Raw genomic sequence first — 15,623 nt, 5'->3', positions numbered from 1 at the left:
TATATCCATGTTTTGTGATGTGAATTCCTTGCAAAAAAATCTACTTTGAAAAAAAAATCTTCTTTGATCTGGGATACTTGAAAAAATTTTACTTAAAAAAATCCACGTTCTGTGATCTGGGGTCTTTGAAAAAATGTTACTTTAAAAAATCCACGGTTTATGATCTGAAGTCCATGAAAAAAATATTCTTTAAAAAAGAATTCCTTTATTTAGAAAAGGAATTGGTGCAGAACTACTGACAAAAAACAAGACATGTTTAAACATTTAAACTTTATAAATTCATTATTGTTTAATTCACTCAACAAAAGTCATCAACAACATTGTTAAAGAATAAATTGTTTTTGTGATTTGTAGACCAGTATTCATCGATAGTTGCATTACTGATCCGATGGTTAAGCCTTTTGTATTTTGAGCCATCATCAGCATAATACATAACATTTTCTTTTCCTTAACAGAGAGTTCATACCAGCGAACATCATTATAACAGGACTGAATGAATTCTTCGTTCTTCGAATTAAGTTAGAATATAAAAAGCAATGGATTAACTGAAAATCGTAGAGGTTTCCCAAACTAACTTACTGTTTTCTCCACCATTGTTCCCGTGGCACAAAAAACCTGCATCATTACAAAACAATACGCCAAATAAATATAACCAGCTGGCCATGTTCCCAAAAGTAGACAGAATAGGGCACAAACTATGGCAACGAAGCAGGTGGCCATTTTCGCAATCACACTCCAATAGGATACATCTCTGCTAACTTTAAGGAAACTGTAATAGAAATTTTACAATTTTAATTTTTTACTCGTTCGCAGAAATGGCGTTTAATGAGGTGAAAGAGGCATACTAGTCTTTATACTCACATTAAGTATTTCTGGTGAAATTTTAAGATACCCTTTAAAGCATCCAAAATGTCCCGTCTTCTTTTCAACTCCGACTCATAGTCATCATCTAAAATTTGATTGATTTCACGAAACTTACACTGCAGAATGCCTTTAAATGTAGTGATCTGGGATATTGGTGTCAATGTCGCCATATCAGCTGCATATAAACCAAAACCACCAACAGTTATAAATGATGTCTGTATCACGTTTGTTAGCCATAGACCATGGGTGGTTTCGATATCCAAACCCGGTATAAAACCGTACACAATCATCTCGCTGGCATCAAATATGAAATTGTATAGAAATGTCATCGAACTCATGCCAAGGACCAGCATTAAATTAATAAAGGCACATATTTTCATTAAGTTTGCCAGCAATTTCAAACCCCGGTTAAGATGTACACGATAATCGGAATCCAAACGTTCATAGGTCTCATAAATGTCGAAACATTCGCACAGAAGAAAACGAGATTTATTCTGTTTTACTATGAAACAAATGAAAACACATAAACCCTGCAAGCAACCGTATTAAATTAGTATTAAAACCGAAAAAGTCATTATCAATTTTGTGATACCTGCAACAAAGTCCCCCCAGCCAATGAAAATACTTGAACAAGAATTGTCCAATCTCCCTCTGCGGCATAGCCATCAATCATGGTGTAGGTAAGAAACGCAAAAGATACACATATAAGTGTAAGAACGAGAACGGTACGAACGTTCAGACGATAATTTTCATTGAAAATATCGGCACCACAAATGTCTGAACAAATCCGTGTAATGCGTACAATTGCATTTAAGCGCTGAGAATGTGTTTTCGCCATGACGATTTGAACGGAATGAAGTTAAGATGGATACTGACAGCAATACGAAGGTCTTACACCACTCGTTTTCTGGGAGGTAATAAAGCCAACTTATTAGCAGTGTATGACAAATGTCCTTTATCACATATTTATGCCGATTAATAATCGTTCTCGAAAGGCACAAAACATTTAAAAGTTGTTATAACACACATACATATACATATACGCCTAGACGCAGATTATCTCATAACCGATGTAACTGCAAATCATTTCCCACAGTGACAATTGTGGAAAGCCTATGCCAATCAAGCAATTTTAACACTTGTCACCTGCCCAACAGTTAATTGACACAATCGCCCTTCGACATTTAAATTAATTAGTACATACATGGCCTTAAGGTCAGGATAGCTCTTCAACCAACTAATTTATCAATATTTTACTAAAAGAAAGGGAAGATGAATCGCCACTCATCCTATACGGAACTTGAAAAAATATTCTTTAAAAAATCCACGTTTTGTGGTCTGATGGTCTATGAAAAAATATTCTTTAAAAAATCCACGTTTTGTGGTCTGATGGTCTATGAAAAAATATTCTTTAAAAAATCCACGTTTTGTGGTCTGATGGTCTATGAAAAAATATTCTTTAAAAAATCCACGTTTTGTGGTCTGATGGTCTATGAAAAAATATTCTTTAAAAAATCCACGTTTTGTGGTCTGATGGTCTATGAAAAAATATTCTTTAAAAAATCCACGTTTTGTGGTCTGATGGTCTATGAAAAAATATTCTTTAAAAAATCCACGTTTTGTGGTCTGATGGTCTATGAAAAAATATTCTTTAAAAAATCCACGTTTTGTGGTCTGATGGTCTATGAAAAAATATTCTTTAAAAAATCCACGTTTTGTGGTCTGATGGTCTATGAAAAAATATTCTTTAAAAAATCCACGTTTTGTGGTCTGATGGTCTATGAAAAAATATTCTTTAAAAAATCCACGTTTTGTGGTCTGATGGTCTATGAAAAAATATTCTTTAAAAAATCCACGTTTTGTGGTCTGATGGTCTATGAAAAAATATTCTTTAAAAAATCCACGTTTTGTGGTCTGATGGTCTATGAAAAAATATTCTTTAAAAAATCCACGTTTTGTGATCTGATGGTCTATGAAAAAATATTCTTTAAAAAATCCACGTTTGAAAAAATATTCTTTAAAAAATCCACGTCTTGTGGTCTGATGGTCTATGAAAAAATATTCTTTAAAAAATCCACGTTTTGTGATCTGATGGTCTATGAAAAAATATTCTTTAAAAAATCCACGTTTGAAAAAATATTCTTTAAAAAATTCGCGTTTTGTGGTCTGATTGTCTATGAAAAAATATTCTTTAAAAAATCCACGTTTCGTGGTCTGATGGTCTATGAAAAAATATTCTTTAAAAAATCCACGTTTTGTGGTCTGATTGTCTATGAAAAAATATTCTTTAAAAAATCCACGTTTGAAAAAATATTCTTTAAAAAATCCACGTTTTGTGGTCTGATTGTCTATGAAAAAATATTCTTTAAAAAATCCACGTTTGAAAAAATATTCTTTAAAAAATTCGCGTTTTGTGGTCTGATTGTCTATGAAAAAATATTCTTTAAAAAATCCACGTTTCGTGGTCTGATGGTCTATGAAAAAATATTCTTTAAAAAATCCACGTTTTGTGGTCTGATGGTCTATGAAAAAATATTCTTTAAAAAATCCACGTTTTGTGGTCTGATGGTCTATGAAAAAATATTCTTTAAAAAATCCACGTTTTGTGGTCTGATGGTCTATGAAAAAATATTCTTTAAAAAATCCACGTCTTGTGGTCTGATGGTCTATGAAAAAATATTCTTTAAAAAATCCACGTTTGAAAAAATATTCTTTAAAAAATTCGCGTTTTGTGGTCTGATTGTCTATGAAAAAATATTCTTTAAAAAATCCACGTTTCGTGGTCTGATGGTCTATGAAAAAATATTCTTTAAAAAATCCACGTTTTGTGGTCTGATTGTCTATGAAAAAATATTCTTTAAAAAATCCACGTTTGAAAAAATATTCTTTAAAAAATCCACGTTTTGTGGTCTGATTGTCTATGAAAAAATATTCTTTAAAAAATCCACGTTTGAAAAAATATTCTTTAAAAAATCCACGTTTGAAAAAATATTCTTTAAAAAATCCACGTTTTGTGATCTGATGGTCTATGAAAAAATATTCTTTAAAAAATCCACGTTTTGTGGTCTGATGGTCTATGAAAAAATATTCTTTAAAAAATCCACGTTTTGTGGTCTGATGGTCTATGAAAAAATATTCTTTAAAAAATCCACGTCTTGTGGTCTGATGGTCTATGAAAAAATATTCTTTAAAAAATCCACGTTTTGTGGTCTGATTGTCTATGAAAAAATATTCTTTAAAAAATCCACGTTTGAAAAAATATTCTTTAAAAAATCCACGTTTGAAAAAATATTCTTTAAAAAATCCACGTTTTGGGGTCTGATTGTCTATGAAAAAATATTCTTTAAAAAATCCACGTTTTGTGGTCTGATGGTCTATGAAAAAATATTCTTTAAAAAATCCACGTTTTGTGGTCTGATGGTCTATGAAAAAATATTCTTTAAAAAATCCACGTCTTGTGGTCTGATGGTCTATGAAAAAATATTCTTTAAAAAATCCACGTTTTGTGGTCTGATTGTCTATGAAAAAATATTCTTTAAAAAATCCACGTTTGAAAAAATATTCTTTAAAAAATCCACGTTTGAAAAAATATTCTTTAAAAAATCCACGTTTGAAAAAATATTCTTTAAAAAATCCACGTTTTGGGGTCTGATTGTCTATGAAAAAATATTCTTTAAAAAATCCACGTTTTGTGGTCTGATGGTCTATGAAAAAATATTCTTTAAAAAATCCACGTTTTGTGGTCTGATGGTCTATGAAAAAATATTCTTTAAAAAATCCACGTCTTGTGGTCTGATGGTCTATGAAAAAATATTCTTTAAAAAATCCACGTTTTGTGATCTGATGGTCTATGAAAAAATATTCTTTAAAAAATCCACGTTTTGTGGTCTGATGGTCTATGAAAAAATATTCTTTAAAAAATCCACGTTTTGTGGTCTGATGGTCTATGAAAAAATATTCTTTAAAAACTCCACAATTTGTGAAATGAGTGAAGTAAATTTAAAAATCAATGTTTTGCGAACTGAAAAATTTCCTTGAAAATTTTTAAATTGACCATTTGAAAAATGTAAAAATGGACGTTTTAATAAAACTATTTTGAAAATTGGCGTTCCAAAAATTTTCAGTTAAAAGAAGTTTTGAAAAAAATCTCTAAAAAATTGACTTTTAAAAAATCTTTGAAAAATTCACGTTTTGAGAAAAATCTTTGGAGAATTCAGGTTTTCTTCACAACCTAAATTTGCCAAAGATTTTTCTCAAAACGTGAATTTTTCCCAAGATTTTTTAAAAGTTAATTATTTAGAGATCTTTAAGAAATGTATGTTTTAAAAAAATTCACATTTTGTGGTCTGTTGATCGCTGAAAAAATCCTTTAAAAATTCACGTTTTGAAAGAACACTGTTTGAAAAATTTCCTTTAAAAAATTGCGTTTTAAAAAGCTCTGGAAAAAAATACTTTTAAAAAATTACGTTTTAAAATAATTCTTTAATAAATTTATGTTTTGAAAAAAATCTTCAGTAAATTGGCGATTTAAAAAATCTTAAGGATCCACGCTTTGAAACAATTTTCTTAGCAAAATCCACGTTTTTTCTAGATTAAAAAAATTTTTCTTAAAAGCATCCACGTTCTAAAAAACTTTTTTAAGAGAATCCACATTAAAAAAATCTTAAAAAACATCTTGGAACATCTTGGAAAAATTTTTCTTAATAAAATTCTTTAAAAATTTTTCGTTTTGCAAAAATTCTTTAGTAAAATCCGCGTATAAAAAAAATAAAAAAATACCACGGTTTGAAAAAAAATTAAAAATATCCACGTTTTAAAAAAAAAAAAATTATAAAATTCTTACAAAAACCACGTTAAAACAAAATAAAAAATCTTGTAAAAATACATGTATTTTTATGTAAGGTCCTTGAAAAAAATTACTTTAAAAAATCCATGAAAAAAATGTATTTTAAAAAATCCAAGTTTAGTAATGTGAGGTCCCCTCAAACAATTTTACTTAAAAAGACCACATTTTATGATAAGAGGTCTTCAAAAACAATTTACTTTAAAAACTTCACGTTTTGTGAAGTGATGTCTTTGAAAAAATTTAAATTTAAAAATCAAGAGTTCATAATGGTCCTTGAAAAATTTTAACTTTAAATCCACCATTTGTGATCAGAGGTCACCTAAAATGTTAGCTTTAAAAAAACAGGTTTTGACCTAAGTCGGTCCCTGAAAGATATACTATAACAAATCCACCATTTGGAAACAAAATAAAAAAATTACGTTTTAAACAAAATATTTATAAAACAAGTAAAAAAGTATCAGTCGGCGTTGCCGACAGAGATATACCCTCAGCCTGTGTGGATTGAAATACTTTTTTCCCAAAAAAAAAAACGTATGTACTTAGGGGGGTATTCAAAATTTTGGGCGTATGAACTGACAAAAGTATGGATAGGACTAAAGCTCAAAAATTTGCGGGGCTATCAATAGATAGAGCTTTTTTATCACACTAGCCTACGAAAAACATAATATCACTGTAAACAGGGCCACTAGGAAAACCTTCGGTAAAAATGTCCAAAGGATCCTCGAACAGACCCTTAAACACACAAAAATTTTGAACATTTGTGAGGGTGGTACCACAAGGATTTTACAGATAGGGCCTAAATTTGAACATAAACTAAGTTTCGACAATATTTAGAGGTCCAAAGTTTGGACAAAATCGGTTGCTACTACGTCTTTGAGAAATCGCGCGTACCATTTTAGCGAATTTTCGAACTTTTGGGGGGGAGGTACCGGAATGAGTGGACCTATAAATACCACCTTCGAATTTCATCTAATATTCGAAGAAATAGTACAATATCCAAAGTGTGGACGAACGCAGTATTCAGTTCGAGCTCTCCAGCCACTATATATGGTGCCAAAGGGTTTTTTTACAAATTTTGGGCTGTCTTCTCAAGAAGTATGGACTTGCCCCTGAAAAACCTTTTACTGTCGTATTTGAGGAAGCAAATGCAAGTTGCTTCAACAAAACTTAAAGTGATTCGAGAGCAGGTCTTGAAGTAATTTTATCCAAAATTTTGTGTGGGAGGTACCCGAAGGAGTGAATAAATATAGTTCATATTCGAACCTGATCTATATCTGGTAGATATATTAGGATGTGTAAAGTATGGACCAAATCGGTCACTGCCATTAAGAGTTATCGTGCGCACAATTTTTCCGAACATTTTTGAACTTTTGTGGGGGAGGTACCTGAAGGAGTGGACCGATATGGCTTATCTTCGAACTTAAACTATGTTTGGACAAAATATTACTAAGGCCAAATTTTGGACCGAATCGGCAGATCCGTTCTAGAGTTATCTTGCGCTCCAACCACCTCACACGGTGTCATAGGGTTTTTTTTTGCAATTTTCAGGCTATTTTCTCAGGAAGTATGGCCTTGCCCCTGATGAAACTTGTACCGTCGTTTGGAGGTCTGTAAATACAAGTTGCTAAAACAAAAATCAAATCGATTCGAGAGATGGTCCTAAACTGAACTTTTACGAAATTTTGTGTGGGAGGTACCCGAAGGAGTGGACCGATTGAGTCCATATTGAAACCTTATCTAAGTCTGGTACACATTTCCCGATGGGCAAAGTACGGACCAAATCGGTTACTCCCTTCAAGAGTTATCGTGCGCACAAATTTTCCGAACATTTCCGAACTTTTGTGGGGGAGGTACCGGCAAGAGTGGGCCGATATAGCCCATCTTCGAACTTAAACTAAGTTTGGGTAAAATATTACGAAAGCCAAAATTTGAACCGAATCGGTTTATCCGTTCGAGAGTTATCGTGCGCTCCAGCCAGCCAAACGGACGGACATTGCTCAATCCACTCCAAATTGTCTGAAACACATTTCGTCCAAACATACTTGGGGTCTAAAACCATTATTTCGATGGGGCACATTTTACCCGTATGAAAGTGTATGTATATACCCTCGTTAGCATAAATGCTGAGGGTATAAAAATCTCTTTTAAAATTTTTGAAGAAAAACAGGTAAAAAGCGTTATTTTTTATGACCTCCACCATAAAATATTCTGAACTGCAACGGAATAATTATTCTCTTTCCTGTCCACAATTTTAGGCGGATATATTTTGTGACCACTGCTACTTAAATAAGCTAAAAAAGCATAAAGAATGTATTCAATCCGTAGGGAACCCCATATATGGGGCTATATCAAAATATGGACCTATGTTTTTGGTGGAGAAGTTTTGTGACCACTGGGAAACTCAAATGTAGAATTGCCGATACTTGGGTCAAAAATTCCAGCTAAAATCCAAAAAACCGAATGTCGGGAGGTACCGTTATATAGGGGCTTTATCAAAACAAGGACCTATGTTGACAATTTATATAAGGGGGCTATACAAAAACATGGACCTATGTTGACAGTTTTTAGTGGAGATGTTGTGTGACCACTGAGAACTTCAAATGTCAAATTACAGGTAGTTCGATCAAAAATTGTAGCTAAAATCCTGAAAATACCGAAAATCGGGAGGTACCGCTATATGGGGGCTATACCAAAACATGGACCTAGGTTGAAAATTTTTAGTGGAGATATTTCGTGATCACTAGGAACCTTAATTGTAAAATTACAGGTAGTTCGGTCAAAAATTGTAGCTAAAATCCTCAAAATACCGAAAATCGGGAGGTACCGTTATATGGGGGCTATACCAAAACATGGACCTATGTTGACAGTTTTAGGTGGAGATGTTTTGTGATTACTGGGAACCTCAACTGTCAGATTACAGGTAGTTCAGTCAAAACTTGCAGATAAAATCTTCAAAATACTGAAAATCGGAAGGTACCGTTATATGGAGGCTATACCAAAAAATGGACCTATGTTCACGGTTTTTGTTTGTAATTATCTCCATTACAGGTAGTTCGGTTAAAAATTGTAGCTAAAATCCTCAAAATACCGAAAATCGGGAGGTACCGTTATATGGGGGCTATACCAAAACATGGACCTATGTTGACAGTTTTAGGTGGAGATGTTTTGTGATTACTGGGAACCTCAACTGTCAGATTACAGGTAGTTCAGTCAAAACTTGCAGATAAAATCTTCAAAATACTGAAAATCGGAAGGTACCGTTATATGGAGGCTATACCAAAAAATGGACCTATGTTCACGGTTTTTGTTTGTAATTATCTCCATTACAGGTAGTTCGGTTAAAAATTGTAGCTAAAATCTTTAAACTACCGAAAATCGGGAGGTACCGTTATATGGGGACTATACCAACACATGGACCTATGTTGACAGTTTTTGGTGGATATGTTTTGTGAGTACTAGGAACCGCAACTGTCAAATTACAGGTAGTTCGTTCAAAAATTTTAGCTAAAATCCTCAAAACACCGAAAATTGGGATGTGCCGTTATATGGTGGCTATACCAAAAAATTGACCTATGTTCACTGTTTTTGATGGAGATGTTCTGTGACCACTGGGAACCCTAAACGTGAAATTACAGGTAGTTCTGTCAAAAATGTGGTTAAAATCCACAAAATACCGAAAATCGGGAGGTACCGTTATATGGGGGCTATACCAAAAAGTGTTCCGATATAGCCCATCTTCGAACTTGACCTGCCTATGGAAAAATACGCTTGGGTGCGAAAATATAGCGCTCTAGCTCAATTATTGCGAACGCTAGATTGATTACAACAGACGGACATGGCTATATCGTCTTAGAATTTTATCTTGATCAAGAATATATATACTTCACATGGTCGCAAATAATTAGTTCGATGTGTTACAAACAGAAAAAAAAAACTCAATATACCCTCCATACCTCCATAAAAAAAATGAAGAAATGCAAATTATAAAAAACGTTTTTAAATAAATCCAGGTTAAAAAAATAAAAAAACGATGTCTTTAAAATACATGGTTTAAAAAAATCGCTTAAAAATTCACACAAATATCAAAATTTTGAAAAATTCACACAAAAATCAAAGTTTTGAAAAAAATTACAAACTACGTTTTGAAACAAACTTACCTTAAGAAATCTAAGTTTTGAAAAAAATTTACATTAAAAAATCAAAGTTTTGAAAAACTTTTACATTAAAAAAATCACGTTCTGAAAATATTTTACTTTAAAAAAATCACATGTGGCCTAAAGAGTGATCATCACAAAATACTATAAGCATCTAGTCTGTCCGGAACATGAATGATGAAAGTACACTTAGAATGCCTCCATATGTGGAAAAATCAGTCCGTAGAATTCGTCCTTGTTTACATCTATACCATATTCAGCACAATCACTAGTTTTAGGGAACTGCGTCAGGTTAATCAGCGGCAACTTGAGGAGAGAAAAACGACTCCTCTTTCTGTTGATTCTTCATTCCTTCATAGAAATTCTGTTTGTTTTTAACGCCTTGAAAGGCAATGTCGTTTTCATATTCAAATGTACTCATCCGCCATATGACTCTCCTTCGCATTAAGTTTTTCCCCATCAAAATATACAAATTTTTTATAAGTAATTTATTTAAAAGGGGAATTGGTGCAAAACAACTGACAAATAACACAATACCTAAAGCATAGTACAAACCGGCCAACAAAACTGACAGTCATCGAGGTCTATTTTTTAATGTCAAAGTCTAGCTGAATAATTACTTTCCTAATCTCTAAATAATACTTTACATATTGTATATCAAGCATTATTACCTAAAAAAAAGTTTTTATTTGCCAGAAAATTGTAGCAAAAGTTCGTTGACTGTCAGTTTTGACTGATGGTGTGTACTCCCCTTAAGCGCAAAAAATTTAATATTTTACATTCATTCAACAAAAGTCATCAACAACATTGTTAAGGAATAAATTGTTTTTGTGATTTGTAGACCAGAATTCATCGATAGTTTCATTATTGATCCGATGGTTAAGCCTTTGGTATTTTGAGCCATCATCAGCATGATACATAACATTTTCTTTTCCTTAACGGAGAGTTCGTACCAGCGAACATCATTGTAACAGGATTGAATGAATTCTTCGTTCTTCGCATTAAGTGAGAGGATGGGGAAAAACAATTGATTACATAGAGATCAAGTGGGGTTTCCAAAGGTTACTTACTGTTATATCCACCAGTGTGCCCATGGCACAAAAAACCTGCATCATTACAAAACAATACGCCAAATAAATATAACCGGCTGGCCAAGTTCCCAAAAGTATGCAAAATAGGGCACAAACTATGGCCACGAAGCAGGTGGCAATTTTCGCAAATACAGCCCAATAGCATATATCTCTGCTAATGTTAAGGAAACTGTAACAAAAAAATTTAATTTTTTTCTCGTTTATGGAAACAATGACAAAAATTATGCTACTAGGTAAGTCGAATTGGGTGGCTAGCTGTGTTCGAAATGCTACTTACATTAAATATTTCTGGTGAAATTTTAAAATATCCCTTAAAGCAACCATAACGTCGCGTTTTCTTTCCAATTCCGACTTATAGTCATCATCATCTAATATTTGATTGATTTCACGAAATTTACATTGCAAAATACCCTTAAATGTGGAAATCTGTGATATGGGAGTCAAAATCCCCATATCAGTTGCATATAAACCAAAACCACCAACAGTTATAAATGATGCCTGGACCCCATTTGTTAGCCATAGGCCATGAGTGGTTTCAATGCTTACCCCCGGTATAAAGCCGTAGACAATTGTTTCGTTGGCATCAAAAATTAAATTGTATAGAAATGTCATCGAACTCATGCCAAGGACCAGCATTAAATTAATAAATGCGCATATTTTCATTAAGTTTGCCAGCAATTTCAAACCCTGGTTAAGATGTACGCGATAATCGGAATCCAAACGTTCATATGTCTCATAAATGTCATAACATTCGCGTAGAAGAAAACGATATTTATCCTGTTTTACAATGAAACTAATGAAAGCACAAAAACCCTGCAAACAGCAGGATTTTGTTATTAAAAACCCCAAAAAGTCGTTTTCAATTTTGTTATACCTGCAACAAGGTTCCACCAGCCAATGAAAATACTTGAACCAGAATTGTCCAATCTCCCTCCTTGACATAGCCGTCAATCATGGTATAAGTGAGTAAGACGAAAGATACACACATAACTGTAAAAACGAGAACGGTACGAAAGTTCACGCGATAATTTTCATCGAAAACATCGGCACCGCAAATGTCTGAACAAATCCGTGTTATCCGAACAATCGAATTTAAGCGTTGAGAATGTATTTTCGCCATTGCGATTTGAACGGAAAGAGGTTAAAATGGGTACTGACAACAATAAATTACGCACAATTGTGAAATTGAAAACGACGAAAGGCTTACACCACTCCTTTTCTGGGAGGTAATACAGCCAACCTATTAGCAGTGTATGGCAAATGTCCTTTCTCACATATTTATGCCGATTACTAATCGCTCTCGAATGGCACAAAACATTTTAAAGTTGTTATAACAAACATACATACCCAGCAAAATTTGAAGGAAGTGGTTCTATGCAATGACGTGATTTCATGTCATCTTTTGCATTGGTTGAAAGGAAGTCGTGAAAGATCCGATCTTTTCATCAGCATTTGTACCCATTCCATCGATCCAATAGAGATGATGTTTGTGTTTTGATTTACATACCTGTTTATTTTCATTTGGGTCTGTTCCAGTAAGAATATACTAATTTTTACTATTTTTTCCGATAACATAAAGGAAAAATTGTTATCGTAGCAAACATTAGTAGATTCTTGCAGGTTCTGGAACAGACCAATGTTGTTAAAATTGTCGTATTACATTTGTCTTACATTTTCTGTATATCAGACAAGTAAAACTTCTAAACAATTGGTATTGTATGAGGCTCGAAATGTCTGCAATAAAAAGGAATTCCCAATTATCGAGCTAAAAATAGAATCGCTTTGGTATTTTAGAAGTTCCCTTGTCTGTTCTAAATCTGACATAGAATGAAATCAATCAAATCTCGCTTCTCGAAAAGGAACAAGAATCTGAAAATAAAGAAAAAACGGCTTGTGGAAAGAAAAAAAATTATAAATTAACAAGTAAAAAGCCGCTAAGTTCGGCCGGGCCGAACTTTTTATACCCTCACCATAAAATAGTCTTAATTAAAATGGAATAATTAGGGACAACTTTTCGACAATGTTTAGACCCCTACTGCCTCCCACTATTGCTTAAATTACACTGTGAACACAAATATTGGGGCAGAGATAATTCCTTTTGGAGATCAAAGTCCTTGGTGTGTGTATATTAAAAACCCCGAAGGACAGATGCGCCGTGAGTCGAACTTCAACGTTATGGCGTGATGAAAAGTTTTATAGCTGCAGGGAACTTCAAGAGTCAAATTGAGGGTAGTTCCATCAAAACAATGTAGACCCTCAAAAATGGACCCATGTTGACGAATTTTAGTGAAGAAATTTCGTGACCGCTGAAAATTCCCGAAAATCGGGAGGTACAGTTATATGGGGGGATATACCAAAACATGGACCTATATTGACGATTATTTTTTAATGGACAAAATTGTAGGTAAAATTCTCAAAATACCGATCATAACAGCTAGTTCGGTTAAAAATTGCAGCTAAAATTCTCAAAATACCGAAAATCGGGAGGTACCGATATATGGGGGCTATACCAAAACATGGACCTATGTTGACGATGTTTAGTGGAGATGTTTTATGACTACTGAGAACCTCAAATGTCAATTTACAGCTAGTTCGGGTGAAAATTGTAGCTAAAATACCGGAAATCGGGAGGTACCGTTATATGGGGGCTATACCAAAACATGGACCTATGTTGAAGATGTTTGGTGGAGATGTTCCATGACCACTAGGAACCTCAAATGTCAAATTGCAGATAGTTCGGTTACAAATTGTGGCTATAATTCTCAAAATACCGAAAATCGGGAGGTACCGTTATATGGGGGCTATACCAAAACATGGAACTATGTTGACGATGTTTGGTGGAGATGTTTCATGACCACTGAGAACCTCAAATGGCAAATTACAGCTAGTTCGGTTAAAAATTGTAACTAAAATGCTCAAAATACCGAAAATCGGGAGGTACCGTTATATGGGGGCTATACCAAAACATTGACCTATGTTGACGATGTTTGGTGGAGATGTTTCATGATCACTGAGAACCTCAAATGTCAAATTGCAGATAGTTCGGTTAAAAATTGTGGCTAAAATTCTCAAAATACCGAAAATCGGGAGGTACCGTTATATGGGGGCTATATCAAAACATGGACCTATGTTGACGGTGCTTGGTGGAGATATTTCATGACCACTGAGAACCTCAAATGGGAAATTACAGCTAGTTCGGTTAAAAATTGTAGCTAAAATTCTCAAAATACCGAAAACCGGGAGGTACCGATATAGGGGGGCTATACCAAAACATGGACCTATGTTAACGATGTTTGGTGGAGATGTTTCATGACCACTGAGAACCTCAAATGTCAAATTGCAGATAGTTCGGTTAAAAACTGTGGCTAAAATTCTAAAAAAAAACCAAAATCGGGAGGTACCTTATATGGGACTATACCAAAACATGTACCTATGCCCATATCCTTTGGGATATAAGTTTGTTGATCACTAGGAACCCTAAGTGCCAAATTATAGCTAATTCGGTCAGCAAATGTGGCGAATATCGTCAAAATACCTCAAATCCGGAGGTACTGTTATATGGGGGCTATACCAAGGAGTGGACAGATATAGCCCATCTTCGAACTTGACCTGCCTATGGAAAAAAGACCCTCGTGTACAAAATTTCAGCACTCTATCACAATTATTGCGGACGCTAGAGTGATTACAACAGACGGACAGACGGACGGACAGACGGACATGGCTAGATCGTCTTAGAATTTTGTCCTGATCAAGAATATATATACTTTATAGGGTCGCAAATGATTAGTTCGATGTGTTGCTTCAACAAAAAATCAAAGTGATTCGAGAGCAGGTCCTAAAGTGAATTTATCCGAAATTTCGTGCGGGAGGTACCGGGTGGAGTGGAAAAATATAGTCCATATCTGGTGAATATATTAGGATGTGTAAAGTATGGACCAAATCGGTCACTCCCTTCAAGAGTTATCGTGCGCACAATTTTTCCGAAAATTTGTGAACTTTTGTGGGGGAGGTACCTGAAGGATTTATCTTCGAACTTAAACTAAGTTTGGACACAATATTACGAAGGCAAATTTTGAACGGAATCGGCATATCCGTTCGAGAATTATCTTGCGCTCCAACCACTACACATGGTGTCATAGGGGTTTTTCAACTTGCAGGCTATTTTCTCAGGAAGTATGGACTTGCCCTTGCACCATCGTATGGGGGACAGTGAATACAAGTTGTTACAACAAAAACCAAGGCAATTCGAGAGCAGGTCCTAAACTGAACTTTTCCGAAATTTTGTGTGGGAGGTACCCGAATGAGTTTACCGATTGAGTCCATATTGGAACCTCATCTAAGTCTGGTAGAAATTTCACGATGTGCAAAGTATAGACCAAATCGGTTACTCCCTTTAAGAGTTATCGTGCGAACACATTTTCCGAAAATTTTCGAACTTTTGTGGGGGAGGTATCGGAAGGAGTGGACCGATATAACCCATCTTCGAACTTAAACTAAGTTTGGACAAAATATTGCGAAAGCCAAATTTTGGACCAAATCGGTTCATCCGTTCGAGAGTTATCGTGCGCACCAGCCAGACAGACAGACAGACGGACGGACATTGCTAAATCAACTCAAAATTGACTGAAACACATTTCGTCCAAACATACTTGAGGTCTAAAACCATTA

At 34.2% G+C, this 15,623-nt stretch overlaps 1 protein-coding gene across 3 annotated transcripts; it reads right to left on the bottom strand.

Moving 5' to 3' along the window:
- Positions 1-263: 263 nt before the first annotated feature.
- Positions 264-12,113, bottom strand: LOC141400980 (odorant receptor 67d-like). Of its 3 annotated transcripts, none has more exons than XM_073980720.1 (4): positions 11,830-12,106; positions 11,233-11,768; positions 580-769; positions 264-507 (listed from the first exon to the last, which is right to left on the bottom strand). In XM_073980720.1, the coding sequence occupies exons 1-4, from the start codon at positions 12,073-12,075 to the stop codon at positions 295-297; spliced, it is 1,185 nt and encodes a 394-aa protein (XP_073836821.1). In that variant the 5' UTR covers positions 12,076-12,106; the 3' UTR covers positions 264-294. The 3 variants fall into 3 exon arrangements, with proteins under 3 accessions (XP_073836821.1, XP_073836822.1, XP_073836823.1); XM_073980721.1 differs by lacking the exons at positions 11,233-11,768; positions 11,830-12,106 and adding exons at positions 862-1,394; positions 1,457-1,781; XM_073980722.1 differs by lacking the exons at positions 264-507; positions 580-769 and adding exons at positions 10,338-10,858; positions 10,935-11,124 and having other exon boundaries at positions 11,830-12,113.
- Between the last annotated feature and the right edge of the window lie 3,510 nt (positions 12,114-15,623).

This window comes from Musca autumnalis, unplaced genomic scaffold, assembly GCF_047663935.1.
Source record: "Musca autumnalis isolate F117 unplaced genomic scaffold, ASM4766393v1 scaffold_4, whole genome shotgun sequence".
Taxonomy (NCBI): domain Eukaryota; kingdom Metazoa; phylum Arthropoda; class Insecta; order Diptera; family Muscidae; genus Musca; species Musca autumnalis.
This window is presented reverse-complemented; position numbering and strand designations above follow the sequence as displayed.

Bases quoted from the DNA above. Each gene is read 5' to 3' on its own strand.
- LOC141400980 (XM_073980722.1), bottom strand. From the start codon at position 12,075: ATGGCGAAAATACATTCTCAACGCTTAAATTCGATTGTTCGGATAACA. The intron at 11,769-11,829 runs GTATAACAAAAT...TGCTGTTTGCAG, and splicing joins CTGGTGGAACCTTGTTGCAG to GGTTTTTGTGCTTTCATTAG. The intron at 10,859-10,934 runs GTAAGTAACCTT...CTTAATGCGAAG, and splicing joins GCACACTGGTGGATATAACA to AACGAAGAATTCATTCAATC.